The sequence below is a fragment of the Mastacembelus armatus genome, chromosome 3 (genome assembly GCF_900324485.2).
Source record: "Mastacembelus armatus chromosome 3, fMasArm1.2, whole genome shotgun sequence".
Taxonomy (NCBI): Eukaryota; Metazoa; Chordata; class Actinopteri; order Synbranchiformes; family Mastacembelidae; genus Mastacembelus; species Mastacembelus armatus.
This window is the reverse complement of record NC_046635.1, coordinates 9,481,191-9,496,922: the sequence shown is the minus strand read 5'-3', so window position 1 is coordinate 9,496,922 and position 15,732 is coordinate 9,481,191. Positions and strand designations below refer to the sequence as shown.

Sequence of the window (15,732 nt, the reverse complement as noted above, 5' to 3'; positions counted from 1 at the left end):
AGGTCTTCTGTCTGCTACAAATGGGGCAAACTAAAAGGGCCATGACAGGACTCTGGGTGATGGAACTACAAAACTTTAAACAAGCTACAGTGGGTGGAGTCACTGCAATTTAGAAAAATCCAGCTCCAATGAGGGATTAATGCCTCCACTTTGTTCTGTTCGTCATTGTTGGTCTGACTCATCTGATTGGTTTTGGCATCATTTAACACAGGCACACTCTGTCTTTCTTAGTATCACAGTAACTGCCTGATATGCAGTTTATTGACAGGAGGAGGCGAGACTGCACACCTGTGTGCACACTTTGTACTTTATATACACACTTTATACCACACCTGTGGTATAAAACTAGGCAGATGAAAAGGCAAAAGTCCTCAACCTAGCATCTAGATAACAGATAACAGATGTGTCGGAGCAATGGTGATGGTGCCTTCCACTTGAACTCTATGATTTTGAGATAGACATGAAAATTTCACTAAGAAAAAAAAAACTTCACAGTGCAGGCTGTGACTTTGGAAATGCTGTCCTCTCTGCTTCAATAATGCAATCATGCCATACATCTCTGTCACCACACGGTCACACCCCTTTCTCTCTCTCTCTCTCTCTCTCTCACTCACACACACACACACACACACACACCAAGGCTGTGCACCTATCTAATGGAGGGAGTAGAGGTCCTGCATGGAGGACGTGAAGAGAATTTGAATAGCCTTCTTCTGCCCGTCTCTGCCACTTTCCATTCACAATGCAGCAGCAAGAGATCATTGGTTTCACGTATCTGACGGGACCCCCAGTGTTATAACACAACACGTGTGTTTGCTCGTGTAGATAAATAAACCATTGTTTCTTGCGCGGCCGTTTGATATATAGTTTGGGTAGCAGCCTGCCACAGTGACAGAGAGGCACCCCGAAAGGAGCAAAACTGCATTTTACACAGACAGCACTTTGAAACCAAACAAGCCAGCAAATGGATCCGATTTTACACGGTCAAGCAACGCAACAAAGCTCCCGGGGCCACTCACTTGATGAAGTAGCTGGCTCCTTCGTCCGTAAAGCCTTCTTCCCATCCTCTTGGCAGGTCTGTGACACGAACAGAAACACACTGAACGAGCCGCCACACACAGACAGCACAATGCAGCAAAGAAATGCGCCCTCGGTGGACCTATAAATCTGACGATTTGTGGCGTACCTGACCGTATCATGTGCCCCGAGTTAACAGGTTCACCAGTGCGTGGATGTAGCCAAGTGGTGCTCTGAGTTTTATCGCTGCAAGAGAGACACCTGTTACTTAACGGCAATAAAACAACAACAAAAAAAGAAAAGCCCTTCACACCGCGTTAACAATGAGTCGTAAAGTGCCAAGGGTTGAGTAGTTAGAGCCGCTCACTTTATAAAGAAGACCCGGCCGTCTCTACAAACTCCATACGACCAGTGGTCAGGCAGGGTGTCCCGTCCGAGAGGTGCCGCCATGATCTCTCCTCTCCGGCTCGGCTCGTCCCCCCTCTCCCTCTCCCTCTCCGCAGACTTTTTCCAGGGAGCCCCGGGCTGCATAGTTTTTAAAGGGGAAGAAAACCAACGCGGCCAAGGCTCCGTTTTTGTTGTAATCTGAGCGGACAAAAACAAAAGCGAGGTGGTCCCAGTGGCAGCAGCCTGGTACGGTCGATGGTTAAACCAAAGCTCAAGACTCTACAGCGGAATAAGAAATGAAGCCCACTGCGGAGAACAGCAGGGTGTAGCCCCCAGGGTGCAGCAGAAGGGCACTGGATCAAAGAGCTGGCTCTTTTCTCAATGATGATTTTTTTTTTTTTTTGGCACATAAATACAAAGAAAAATAAAGAAAGGTGATTCTAAAATGTCTCACACTAAGCAAAAATGCAAGCCTTGCGGGAATATTAAATGATCCACATTTCTAACCAAAAGAAACTATCCCAGCAGAGGAATTGTGCAGGGACAAAAGAAAGTTGGTCAAAAGCAAGGATTAGGCCTAAGTCAGACTACACAAAACAGGCTCAAGGCCAGCTTTGTTAAGATTCCGGTCAGAGGGCTTGTCTACATGTGAGCCCTGATGACATCAACTTAAACTGGAAGTGTGTTATCTGTCCCTGTGTGGGTCATGACGGCAAAACTATGAAAATCCAGAGTGAAGATAGTAGATTTAATACTACAAGTTTGATCAGAACAAGGTCGGCAGTCTAGACTTGCAAACACTTCAACAGAAGTCTTGTATCTAAATATCATTTGCAGAAATAAACATTGCAATGCACCCCATTTTATTGATGTCATTTTCTTGAAACTAATCAATAACAATAATGATCATCCTCATTATCTTAATTACAATTAACAATTTAAAGTTATTTGTTGAAATCAGTTATCTTATTATTGCAGAAGCCTTCCATAAGTATTGGACTCAAGAAACTGAATATATTGTACTGTAATGCTTACTGTAGTTACTGCATTAAAATGTACAAGAATGAAAAATGCACAAACCACATCTGGGGGTCAGAAGATGGATGAGACTTTTGTGTGTGAGGGTGGAGACCCTTAAAAGAGGGGGTCTTATAAAAAATATTGATTTGCCTAGCAATATCTGAAACAAAGAAAGAAAAAAAACATTTCACCAGTACAGTGTTAGTATAAACCTCTCACTGTATGTGTATACGTAACTTGTCTGCATGAATTGTACATGAAGTTTGTCAGCCGCACATCACCTTCACTGCAGTCACGCTTTGAGGACGGAGAGCCTTCTGACCATGACACATTACAATAACGCTTACGCTGCATCAAACAGAGCTGCCCAATTTACCAATGCTGCCCATAAATTTTACTTGGGCTCTTTGAGGGCAGGCAATGTTCAAAGTCACAGCTGTGTTGGCACAGGAGTGATTTTGCTGAGCATCAAGCAGAAAGACAGAAAGGTCTGACTCCATCATTACATACTCTCTTATATAATTGCATTATCATCATGAATTATCATTATGAATATTGATATGGTTCTCTCCATATAATATTACGTGCTTTACCTGAGGAAGAGTTATAAGTATACCAAACAATTATACAGAAAAAAAATGCTATTTCCTGGAGACTTTTTTACGTTTCCAATGAGGTGTAGAACAGGAATCTTTACATTTCATTTGTAAAAGGGAAATACCACAGGATATACATGAGTGGGAAGAGAGCAACAGACATCTGTCAACATTATTCATTTTTGATCAGAAACTGCCTTTTGGGCAAACTTTGTTGAAGGATCCTCTGGTGGTTTAAGGCATTGTTCTTCAAAGACAGTGGGTAATAAAACATTTCCTCTGTGAAACATTATAGCACAGTTGGTCTGCAGAAACCACTTCACTGTAAACCTTCTAAAGTCATATCTACTTGAATGAAAAGTGAAAGATTTAATCCCAACTTGATATGTTAGACAGTGCCCTCTGGAGCATTAAATCTGATCTTGCTGCTTGTATTGGCTCACAGCCTCACTAAAACACTTTCATTATTACATATGGTGGTTTTTATTTTAATTTCACATTAACTGGTGTTTTACTTTAAAGGAACAAACCACATGTGTGTATCATGTTATGGGAACAGCTCCTTCCAACAGCAAAAGATTTGAAGAAGGTCAAAGAAAAACTGGCAGAGATGAATCAGTAATACCTCTAGTGTATTGTAGTTTTATGTACAGTTAAGCTGTGTACTCCGCATTCAGTGTGCAAACTGAAGTGCAGCATAGCTGGACATGAAACATACTGCACTGCCATATAACCCCACCTGTTATCCTGTTATTTGACCTTGATATAATTTATCATCATCCCCACTACAAACACACCTACTTACATGTAGTAATTTACACACAAAAATACACACATAGTAGAGGCACAATCCAGTGCAGCTCCGCAGTATGGTCTCTGCTGCTGATTCCTGGCTCTCAGCAGCCAGAGGCTCACAATGCAGCAAGGTGACTCAATGTTATTGTCTTCTCCTCAGAGATCCTCCTCCCACTGAATCACATCTTAAAGGTGTTGAGCAGAAAATGTGATAAAGATTCTCTTGTTTGCGTGTGACTTTCAGGTCTTCAGCTTAGAATAGTTCAGATCCTAATTTGGCAGATGCCCAAATAGAAAATCAATAACAGCTTTTTCTGAAATATGTTTTTTTTTTCCAAAAGATCACTTAGTCACAGTAGAGTAGGACAAATGGTACAGTAGGACAAACAGTAAAAATAAGTACTATTTGTCCTACTATTCAATCATTAAGACGGGGTATTCTCCAGTTCATGCAGTATATTTAATTATCATATAGAAACAACAAGTTATGATCTCTCCCATCAGCTCTAGCTTACTTGCACTTTATGTGTTAGTTGTGATCGAAGACAGTGATTAATTGCCTTGCTGTCTATTGTTAATATTACACTGACATGTATAGAGCAGGGGTGTTATATTTAGTCATATGAGGGGGATGTTATATTTAGTCATAGGCCAATCAGTCCTGATAAAAATGAGATTCACTGTCTTGCTGCAGCTCCAAAGGCTCATAAAAAGGCTGTAATTTTATTGTAATGCTCACTTTCAGGAGAGAACTAACTCCCAGGCAACAAATATATATTATTATCAAAGGTGATCCAAGCAGCTGGTTGTAATGTGTTTCAGCAACAAGAAGGCATCTGATCTAAATACAATTTAAATCTTTTCTCTTGAATTGTTTTTGATTACTGTAATTATTATTGTTTATAATTAAGAAAATTTAACAGAAGAACTGATGCAATTGCAGGTGCTAACAGAGGTCATAGTTTTTGATTTGTTTTAATTATGCAATTACCTCCAGCATATTTCACCAGGTAAACTAAACCTGAATAGACAGCAGTCATGGAGTCAGGCAACACTTAACAACAGTGCCCTCTGCTGGGAAGAAATAAGTTCAGCATGTGATTCTATGAATATCCAATATTGAAGTAAAGATTATTTAAAAAGTGAGCATTGTCCATTGTCAGTTACCCAAATCTCCTGCACTTAAGCTTTTACAAGTTGTGAAGATAATCAACATTTCAGTCAATGCCGTGTCAGTCACTGTGATCCTGAAGCCTTGATTAATATTTGATTCAAAATGTAACTGCAGTAAAAGCTGTCATTTTAACCAAGTGAATTATACACACAATGTTTCAGTGATAGGTAGAAACCGAGATTTAAACAAAAGCTAAAAATTAGCCAGAAATGTTAATTGCAAATTAAATTACACAAAGCTCTGGGATCAACAGCAATATGTAGTGTTTGCAATTAGCAGAAAGCTTTTACCTCCACAAATAATGTCTTCAGAAGAATAGATCTGTTTTCATCAGCCTGAAAGATTTGGAGTACATTGAGAGACTACACCCATCTGTAAGTACAGCCACAATGTTCCATGTAAGATCGCCCCATGAGGCCAGTGAGCAGAGCTCAGGTGAGAGGTGGACTTGGACCCATTAATCACAGACTGCTGCTTTCTGAGCTGAGAAAAAATGGAAATGGTGCTGCAGTTTGAGGGAATTTTCTTTCTTAATTGTTACAAAAAACACAGTAAAGACTGACAAGAAGAAAGTGTGTCAGATGCAAACGTATATTATAAAAATGCCATCATGACCTTGAAACTGTTTTTACCTGTTAAGCTACAAACATAACATAACATAGACATATAATGTATTATAGGAGCAGTGCAATGTTTGACCAGAACTAGCTGTACATTTAAGTGCAATTATGAGATAATTGCTTTGCTCTACTCAGATTCTTTACATTTAATAACATTCTACTTTATTTGTATGATCAGTTTACACCAATGTGTATATATATATACACATTGGTGTATATATATATATATATATTGGTCCAATATTTCAATATGGAATATTAGTAACAGAGGACGATTAAGGCTGGATTACCAACTGGCAACTGCCACTCGGCCCGAAAGCCCCAGGTTTAGCCCACATCATTACAGACTAATTTGATAAGTTGCACATTTGTCCAAAATTTACACCACTGAAGTTCAGTATCACTTGCAACGTGTCTTCTGATTCTGGTCTTCTAAAAGAGACCTGTGTCAACATTTTCAACATTTTGGATTAAGCCCATCATGGTTTTAGTATATATTGAGCTCACTGAATTGCTCCTATTTATCCAATGTCAAATCATTAACCAGGTATTGTTTTCCATCATAGCAATACTGGAAGGCTGGACCCCCATCTTATAATAATTTTATTTGTTAATGTTCTTTACTCAGTGTATAAAATGTCAGAAAAGTCATTTAGATGCATCAACTAATCATTTCAGCTCTGCCCAGGGTCCACTACTGGAGCCAGTGATACCTGTATAATAAGGATTTTACTTTTGAAACTTTCATTGCATATTGCTGCTAATACTTTACTTATGCATCAAAATGCTCTAGTATCTAAGTGTTTCTTCATTGTGTTATTGTAGCTAAAAGTGATTTAGGTAGTGATGACTGATAGAAATGTACATGTCAGTCAACATCCTCTTTTTCACAGATGAAATAATGTGCATGAATTAATAAAGTTTATCTTATTCCACTGGTTAATAAATCATGTCTCTCTTTACCTTTGCTCTGACAATATGCTGATTCGCTTTAACACTAAGGCCCGCCCACCTGCTCCGTTGTCATGTCGCCACGTACGATTCAGTGCAACTCAACATGCTAGTCCGTTTGACAGAGCGCTGATCTGACCAATTGGGTCGACGCACACAGCCAAGTGTTCAGTAGCGAAGTAGTAGTGTCGAGGTAACTCCAGCTGATAGGAAGAGCAGGGCATATGAGGTCCATGATCCATAATAAAGTGAGTATACGAGGGACACACATTGAAATGAAGCTTTAAATATCGCGGGAAATACCCTCGAAATGTAACATAAGTTTCCTGCTCAGACTGACAGCATTACATGCTCGAGGAGTTAGCTTGATTCTTATTAGCCGAATCTGCCAGTGGCTAGGCTAACACTATCAGCTTCCTCTGGATATTATTAGCTGCCCAGTAATGTGTAGCGTCAAATAACAGCGGCGTAACGATCCGTGTGTAACCAGAGACACGTTGCCTGTTATTTTCACACACCGTGTAATAAAATAATTCCCCAATGTAGCTAAAGCTGTGTAAATTCTTATTTCCAGATGTGCTGGCGCCGGGCCCTTCTCGCCGGCTGTGTTCTCCTGGTGGTTCAGCTGCTGTGTTTAGAGGCAGTGCCCATCAGTATTGACAAGACAAAAGTCAAAGAGCCAGAGAAGACACCAGAAGAGTCTCCAGCCAGTGTGGTAAGAAGAGACGCATCTCTTTATATAGTTACACGCGTTGAAAATTCATCCCAAAGCATAGTTTAATTCCTGCTCTTTAGTGTTACTGCCATGCTAAGCAGCCCTATCTGCTCCTCGTGCCGCTCCTCGTGCCGCTCATTGTGCCGCTCAACATGCATCTCATCTTGCCTCTCGTCATGCCGCTCAACCGCTCACCCTGCCGCTGACCGTGCCGCTCGACCGCTCACCCTGCCGCTGACCGTGCCGCTCGACCGCTCACCCTGCCGCTGACCGTGCCGCTCAACTGCTCGTCATGACGCTCATTGTTGCCGCTCAACTGTTCAACGTGCCACTCGTAGTGCCGCTCACCCTGCCGCTGAACATGCCGCTCAACTGCTCGTCGTGCCTATCAGCGTGCTGCTCAACATGCAGATCAACATGCTGCTTAACTTGGTTCGACTGAGCAAGAATTCAGATGGGTGTCTACCTTGTCCATACATTAAATAATAATGGTCAAGTAATTCAGAAATGTATTATTTGGGTGTTTATAGTCCTGATACTATGCAGTTATGTCATTGTCATTACCTACTTCATAGTAAGGAAGTGTTACAGGATAACAGTTCCTGGTTCAATTTTTAACAAGTGATCTGATGTGTCATTACACTACAGTTAAATTATTCTATTCAGCCAAATCCATTTTCATCGTCAGGTCAGCTGCTCTATGTGTTGTAGTTTTTGCGAGTGCACAGATTGGAGATTGTGATACCTGATGTCTGTTTGTTCGTCTTAAATAGGGCTTAGGGGGTCTGTTAGTAGATGTGAATCCCATGAAGTATTTTGTTGCTCACATAGTCGTCAGTGAGACCACTTAACAAAATGCTTATGATGTCATATTGTCATGTGCCATAATAAAAAACAGAAACCAAATAGCGATGGCTGTAGGATTAGTTGGCTTGTTATCTGTATTATGTTATATTGAAAATTTAAAAGAACATATGATTTGTTACATTTCACAGGACACTGGACTCCACTATGACCGCTACCTCAGGGAAGTTATAGATTTTCTAGAGAAAGATCAACATTTCAGACAAAAACTTCACAATACAGACATGGAAGACATCAAGGTATTGTTTTTTTGGTCTTAATATGATCTAGTAGAAGGCAGGAGGTTTTCCCTAGTACTAAGTGAATTGGGGAAAGTCATTAATATTTTGAGAAATACTGCCAGTCTAATACCAGTAGACTATCTTATGTTAAATTGAGTTCTTTTGAAGAATAATTAATTAAATAATCAATTTCTTACTCAAATTATGCTTCCAAGTCTAAATAATGTTAACTTTCCATAATACAGCAAGGTAAGCTGGCCAAAGAACTGGACTTTGTCAGCCATCATGTCAGGACAAAACTGGATGAGTTGAAGAGGCAGGAAGTAAACCGACTCCGAACCCTGATTAAGGCTAAACAAGACCTTGAAGGAGGGAATGGTATGTTGTGCAAGAAAATTTATATTTCATTTAGAATGATATTTAATGTAAGAGCTACAACTTTTATTACATTAAAGGTAAAGGAGTTATAAGGTAATTGTATTAGGGAAATATTATATGTCTATCTATTTCTATTTGTCTCTGAATAGACATCGCAGTGGACCACCAGGCTCTGCTGAAACAGTTTGAATACTTGAACCACATGAACCCACATACATTTGAAGTGGATGACTTGGATCGTCTCATCAAATCGGTAAATGTCATTGCTACTTCATACCAGCTAAATTAATTCATGCTAAATTAAAGTTATGTTGACACCGCTTATTTATACTGCTATTTACCTTTTTAGTAAATTAATTGGGCAGAACATGCAAGGCATGCACACAACATCAAAAAATCCAACCAGCTCCTTCTGCAATCAAAGCCAGCGTGTGGAAGCACTGTGGCTTCTGTAAAGCTGAAAACGGAAAAACAGGATAAAAGCCACACTACAAGCAAGTTGTGTCAAACTAAACTGTTTTGCAAACACACAAAATCCTATTATGTGTTCCCATCCAGAGGACAAAGAAAAACACTTGTTACTTGCTGCTAACAAGAACACCATCAAGCAGATGATGTCAAATCTTCCACTGAACTCAGACAGGGCAAAGTTAATATTTCACAAATGTTATTGCCAATGATTTACATGGAATCACTAAAGAAAGCTGGTAGAAGAGCTGTAATATGTGATGCGTGAACAGTAACCGCCTGCTCCAGGCACACTTCTCTTTTCCTGTTGGTTCAGTGCTGGCAGATTTAACATTCTGGTTTTACCTCTTCCATTAGTTTTATTAATACAAAATTATTCTCAGCAAACTCATTATGGATCATTAGAAATATTTTGTAATACTGTGAGCTTTCAAAGTACCAAGTAGTCACATAGTGAGAAAAAAAAAAAGAAGCATCAAATTGCATCTGAATCATAATCAAACCGTGAAGTGCCTACAGATTCCCACCCCCAATGCCTAAAGTTTGGAAGGTTTTGAAAAGCTGATATTCTTATCACAATGGAAGTGTGGAAATGTAATGGAAGTGAAATAAAAGCATTCAAATATCTCAGTAAGCACAATATTAACTATTAATTTGAATGATAGCAGGTTCCTGACCTTTGTAAATTTTTCACCTCACTTAAAGGCCACTAAAGATCTGGAGAACTACGACAAAGAAAGACATGAGGAGTTCAAGAGGTATGAAATGATGAAAGAGCATGACAGACGGGAACACCTGAAAACCCTGGATGAAGAAGAAAGAAAGAAAGAGGAGGAGCATTATGAGGAGATGAGAAAGAAACATGCTGACCACCCTAAAGTCAACCACCCGGTAAGTGTTATTCAGACAGACAAGACACAAAGACATTAACGCAGTTTGTTTCAGCCAGCCAAAAGAAACTGTTCTGTTTCATGTTCTACAGGGTTGGTGGTAATTTCATTATTGCCATAGGAACTATCAGGCAAAATGTCAAAATGCATTTTTTATCCAGTTGTAATTCTTACATGATTTTGCTTCCATGTTGCAGGGCAGTGAGAATCAACTGAAAGAGGTGTGGGAAGAAGCTGATGGCTTGGACCCTGAAGATTTTGACCCTAAGACCTTTTTCAACCTGCATGGTAGGATCTTTACCAGTCTGATTCCTGTCAGAACCTTCAGCAGAAAGTGGTGTATTCATTCATCTGTGTCTTTTTTCCCATCGTTTATAACACAGACACCAATGGAGATGGATTCTTTGATGAACAGGAGCTAGAGGCATTGTTCACCAAAGAGGTAAAGACACGGCATCGAAAAATATGTCATGTTTCAGTGAATGATCTTTGTACTAACTGTCTGTGATTTCAGCTGGAAAAAATTTATGATCCCACCAATGAAGAGGATGATATGGTGGAGATGGAGGAAGAGAGGTTGCGTATGAGAGAGCATGTCATGAACGAGGTACCCACAGCCACACTGAGTATCCTATTTTCATGGTCCCCCAATTAGCTACAGTAAATCAAAAACAGCTTTGTTGAACGGGGAAAAAAAAAACGTGTAAATCTTTTCAGTATATAAGTGACATTTCTGAATAACATAATTATAGTCTACAATATCCTATAAAGAACAGTAAGTTAACACGTCGCACTACAAGCCAGAGGAGTAAAAAAAAAGTGCGAGTTATAGTCCAGAAAATATGGTAATAATGACATCTACGTGTAGACAACAGTACCACAAACACAAAGCCTGTGACTAAAGCTGTAGTCTGTTCAAGCATTTACGTCACTACAGAAACAACACAAATAACGACTTGCTCAATTTACACCTCAGCCCTGGCATTGCATCTTCACCATTTAATGGATGCTTCTATCCTCTGCTCTGTGAGACATAGAATATATAATCTCTACTCTTGTCTTCTTCATAGGTGGATTCAAACAAAGACAGGCTGGTTTCTTTAGATGAGTTCCTGGTGGCTACAAAGAAAAAAGAATTCTTGGAGTCGGATAGCTGGGAGGTGAGACTTTAGCATGCTGACATCGTTTGAGAATAATTGAATCCAAAAACTATTTGGTTAAAAGAAGGACTGTAATAAATTGTGTCCCTCAGACCCTGGAGCAGAATCAGGCTTACACAGATGAAGAGATGAGGGAGTTTGAGGAGCATCTTGCCCAACAGGAACACGACCTGAACCAGAAGGCCGCTGACCTCCAGAAACAGAGAGACGAGCTGGAGAGACAACAGGAGCAGCTTAATGCGCAGAAAATAGAACTGCAACAAGTAAGGGGTGTCAGAGAAATGTTTTTGTGCAAGGTTGCCGCAGTAGGTTTTCACTACCAGCAAATGTATCAAACAGTTAACATCCACGTTTATTAGGAAATATTAGAGTAGTAATGTTTCTTTTGTAGGTGAAATGCATGACTTCCAGATTACTGTGTGCACTTTACAAATATAAGAAAAACTTTGTTACAGGCAGTTGAGCATATGGAACGACTGAAAACACAGAAAGTGGAACCGCCCCCAGAGGTTCACGGTGAGTGTTGATCAGTTTGTTCGTCTTTTGGTGATAGTTTGGGGTTTTTTTGTTGTTTTTTTTTTTAAGTTCACCTCTGAGAACATGAAACAGTTTTTTCTTTTTTTTTTTTTTGTTCCAGTTGAAGGAAATGTAGTCCCAGAGACACATCCACTCGACAACCAGCTACATCTTGAACAAGAGGCCCAACCACAAGACCATCAGCCTGCACCCCAGGCGCATCAAGATACATCTCAGGAACAGCATGGACAACAAAACCAAGACCTGTCTCAGCAGGGTCTCCCCCAGACACCCCAGCATCTGCCACCAGCCCACCAAGAACCTGCACAAGACCTCCATAATGTGCCATAACAGTGCTGTCAACAGCCTCCAATACTAGACTTTGGCAAACCTTGCAGTCCACCGTGCGGAGGAGCAGTCCCTCGTGAGTGTTAGGCCTCTTTGACCAGCATGAAATGAAATGAAGGTGAGCAGCACAAAAGGAATCTATGCTGAATGGTACCAGTGTTTGACAGATACTGTAACTTTGGATTACATCCTCGAATTATGAAAGTTAAATCACCAACCAATGGGGTGCGTCTTAAAACGTTATATTTATTTCTCTTTGATCACGTTAGAAATTATGTGTTTGGTAATGCAGTTACAGAAAAATATAAAATTTGTTGAGCTTTCTTGTCAAAGTACACAACCTTTTAAAAAGCTATTCTACTTGCTCCACAACATCATGGGTTTGAATCCAAGAGCTAGATGGATATGCACAATGCAAGAGAAGAAGGTGTTAAATAATTTTATTGTTAAGGTTTTTTTTTTTAATCTGACCTATCAGGATACCGTTAAATATCTTTAAAAGAGGTTAGTTTACATGTGTGACTGGTGGTAGAATGCGTTTCACAGGATTTTATCACACATTTTAAAAAATGAGTACAAGAGTAATTTTTAAGATTTTCTATTAGCGCATTAAGAACAAAAGAGGAAAATAGAGCAGTACAGCTATTTTAAAAGAGACACATCATAACCTAGGAGGCCCCAGACAGAACTTTGTAGAAAATGCATTTTAATTCATTATCTCCAGCTGCTACTGTCAAATATTATGATTGATTACTCTCTCATAAAGTCCGGTTGCTCACAGTCCTAAGGCTTCTGACAGAAATTTGTTTCAACAATACATGTGCTACTTTCTTAATGTTCATTCTGGCTGCTGTTGTAACCTAATAGCTCTTTACTGAGTATGAACCATCGGTTTTTTGTTTTTTTTTTTCGTTTTTTTTTTAAGTGCATAGTCAGAGTTTCAGGGTTCACTCAGTGTACAAAATGTATGCTCTGCCTAAAAAGACATTGAAACAGGAACTGGCAGCTTTCGTCTGCTGACTAACTTCAAAATAAATCAGGGTGCTAGGTTCTTAAAATAATTAGAAATATCACCCTCCAAACATCATGCACATTTGCCTGTTTATTGACAACTCTTTTAAGACCTGTGGATGCTTAGATGGAAGTTTGAAATTAGTTACAGTATAGCAGTATGGACAGTTAATCGTTTGTAAAGCTACCTGTTTTCCATATAAAGTAAGCTGACTGTTCAAACACTGAAATAGTAAATTTGCTTTGTTACACTTAGCATGATGGGTATTTTGGTCTTTTTGTTCATACACAAAGGTGTATGCACCATTTTTACTTATGAGCTGATCATAATTGATCATAATTTTTTTATTTTGTTTAATAAAACAGTTTTGATTTGAACATCGCTTTATTGGGAGACATTAACTGGTGTGTTTGATCACAGTTGTCTACATAAAAATATTTTGTTAAAGCTATTGCTGGATTTGTTGAATTAGCTCAGTTAACTGAAAGATTGTATTAGAAAACAGGCAGAGGAAGTCAAATAGTACCACTGTTACAGTGGGTACGGAAAGTATTCAGACCCCTTTAAATTTTTCACTCCTTGTGTCATTGCAGCCATTTGCCAAAATCAAAAAAGTTCATTTTATTTCTCATTAATGTACACTCAGCACCCCATCTTGACAGAAAAAAAACAGAAATGTAGAAATTTTTGCAAATTTATTAAAAAAGAAAAACTGAAATATCACATGGTCATAAGTATTCAGACCCTGTGCTCAGTATTGAGTAGAAGCACCCTTTTGAGCTAGTACAGCCATGAGTCTTCTTGGGAATGATGCAACAAGTTTTTCACACCTGGATTTGGGGATCCTCTGCCATTCTTCCTTGCAGATCCTCTCCAGTTCTGTCAGGTTGGATGGTGAACGTTGGTGGACAGCCATTTTCAGGTCTCTCCAGAGATGCTCAATTGGGTTTAGGTCAGGGCTCTGGCTGGGCCAGTCAAGAACGGTCACAGAATTGTTTCGAAGCCTTTGTTATTTTAGCTGTGTGCTCAGGGTCATTGTCCTGTTGAAAGGTGAACCTTCGGCCCAGTCTGAGGTCCTGAGCACTCTGGAAGAGGTTTTCTTCCAGGATATCTCTGTACTTGGCCGCATTCATCTTTCCTTCAATTGCAACCAGTCGTCCTGTCCCTGCAGCTGAAAAACACCCCGACAACATGATGCTCCCACCACCATGTTTCACTGTAGGGATTGTATTGGGCAGGTGATGAGCAGTGCCTGGTTTTCTCCACACATACCGCTTAGAATTAATGCCAAAAAGTTCAATCTTGGTCTCATCAGACCAGAGAATCTTATTTCTCATAGTCTGGGAGTCCGTCATGTGTTTTTTGGCAAACTCTATGCAGGCTTTCATGTGTCTTGCACTGAGGAGAGGCTTGCGTCGGGCCACTCTGCCATAAAGCCCCGACTGGTGGAGGGCTGCAGTGATAGTTGACTTTGTGGAACTTTCTCCCATCTCCCTACTGCATCTCTGGAGCTCAGCCACAGTGATCTTTGGGTTCTTCTTTACCTCTCTCACCAAGGCTCTTCTCCCACGATTGCTCAGTTTGGCTGGACGGCCAGGTCTAGGAAGAGTTCTGGTCGTCCCAAACTTTTTCCATTTGAGGATTATGGAGGTCACTGTGCTCTTAGGAACCTTGAGTGCTACAGAAATTCTTTTGTAACCTTGGCCAGATCTGTGCCTTGCTACAATTCTGTCTCTGAGCTCCTTGAGCAATTCCTTCGACCTCATGATTCTCATTTGCTCTGACATGCACTGTGAGCTGTAAGGTCTTATATAGACAGGTGTGTGCCTTTCCTAATCAAGTCCAATCAGTTTAATTAAACACAGCTGGACTCCAATGAAGGAGCAGAACCATCTCAAGGAGGATCAGAAGAAATGGACAGCATGTGAGTTAAATATGAGTGTCACTGCAAAGGGTCTGAATACTTATGACCATGTGATATTTCAGTTTTTCTTTTTTAATAAATTTGCAAAAATTTCTACATTTGTTTTTTTCTGTCAAGATGGGGTGCTGAGTGTACATTAATGAGAAATAAAAGGAACTTTTTTGATTTTGGCAAATGGCTGCAATGACACAAAGAGTGAAAAATTTAAAGGGGTCTGAATACTTTCCGTACCCACTGTACATTCAGTGGTGATATTTTAATTGTCCGATTTCAGTGTAATATGAAAGCCTCCTAAATTTGGTTCCTTTGTATTCATTGTATTTGGCACCAGATGTGTACTACTTAATTTTAATTTGCAAAACATAATACCATGGCTTATTTTCCCATAAATAAGCAGTTTATTTTGATGTGACTGCTGTGCTGTTCCTGTAATGTAGTGGTCTTTTCTACCTGGCATTAGCCAGCTCTTGATTTATTGTGAGTTTCTGAAGTTACAGATCTGCCTTACTGTGGTTTTATGTTATATGAAATTTTGACATGGAATACATAAGTTGTTTTTTTTTTTTTTTTGCTGTCATTTTTTTCTGCCATGTGTTACTTTGGAACAATGGCATAATTTGCACAAAATGTTCAGGTGGTATTTCTGATTGCTTGCTGCTGGATAAAATGGTCATTT

The 15,732-nt window shown here is 39.7% G+C and overlaps 2 protein-coding genes across 8 annotated transcripts in view; one reads left to right on the top strand and one right to left on the bottom strand.

Annotated features, from left to right (window-relative positions):
• plekha7b (pleckstrin homology domain containing, family A member 7b) overlaps window positions 1–1,656 on the bottom strand; it is a 58,512-nt gene extending 56,856 nt beyond the window's left edge. For 6 of the 7 annotated variants that reach the window (XM_026320383.1, XM_026320385.1, XM_026320384.1 and 3 more), the window contains exons 1-3: window positions 1,385–1,656; window positions 1,187–1,263; window positions 1,020–1,077 (exon numbers count right to left, since the gene is read on the bottom strand). In XM_026320383.1, coding sequence (XP_026176168.1) covers window positions 1,020–1,077; window positions 1,187–1,263; window positions 1,385–1,548 — 299 coding nt within the window. In that variant the 5' untranslated portion in view covers window positions 1,549–1,656. The remainder of the gene's footprint in view (window positions 1–1,019; window positions 1,078–1,186; window positions 1,264–1,384) is intronic. The other variant, XM_026320387.1, reaches the window with a different exon arrangement.
• Window positions 1,657–6,676: 5,020 nt separating this feature from the next.
• nucb2a (nucleobindin 2a) lies at window positions 6,677–13,772 on the top strand. The gene is made up of 13 exons (XM_026319915.2): window positions 6,677–6,808; window positions 7,135–7,275; window positions 8,271–8,378; window positions 8,606–8,738; window positions 8,888–8,991; window positions 9,912–10,097; window positions 10,294–10,384; window positions 10,480–10,538; window positions 10,611–10,703; window positions 11,167–11,256; window positions 11,349–11,519; window positions 11,712–11,772; window positions 11,894–13,772. The coding sequence occupies exons 1-13, from the start codon at window positions 6,785–6,787 to the stop codon at window positions 12,121–12,123; spliced, it is 1,491 nt and encodes a 496-aa protein (XP_026175700.1). The 5' UTR covers window positions 6,677–6,784; the 3' UTR covers window positions 12,124–13,772.
• Window positions 13,773–15,732: the final 1,960 nt, after the last annotated feature.

Excerpts from the sequence above, each read along its gene's own strand:
- nucb2a (XM_026319915.2), top strand. The coding sequence starts at position 6,785 with ATGAGGTCCATGATCCATAATAAA. Across the intron at positions 10,539-10,610 it reads AGGCATTGTTCACCAAAGAG|CTGGAAAAAATTTATGATCC; the intron begins GTAAAGACACGG and ends CTGTGATTTCAG. Across the intron at positions 11,773-11,893 it reads ACCGCCCCCAGAGGTTCACG|TTGAAGGAAATGTAGTCCCA; the intron begins GTGAGTGTTGAT and ends TTTTTGTTCCAG.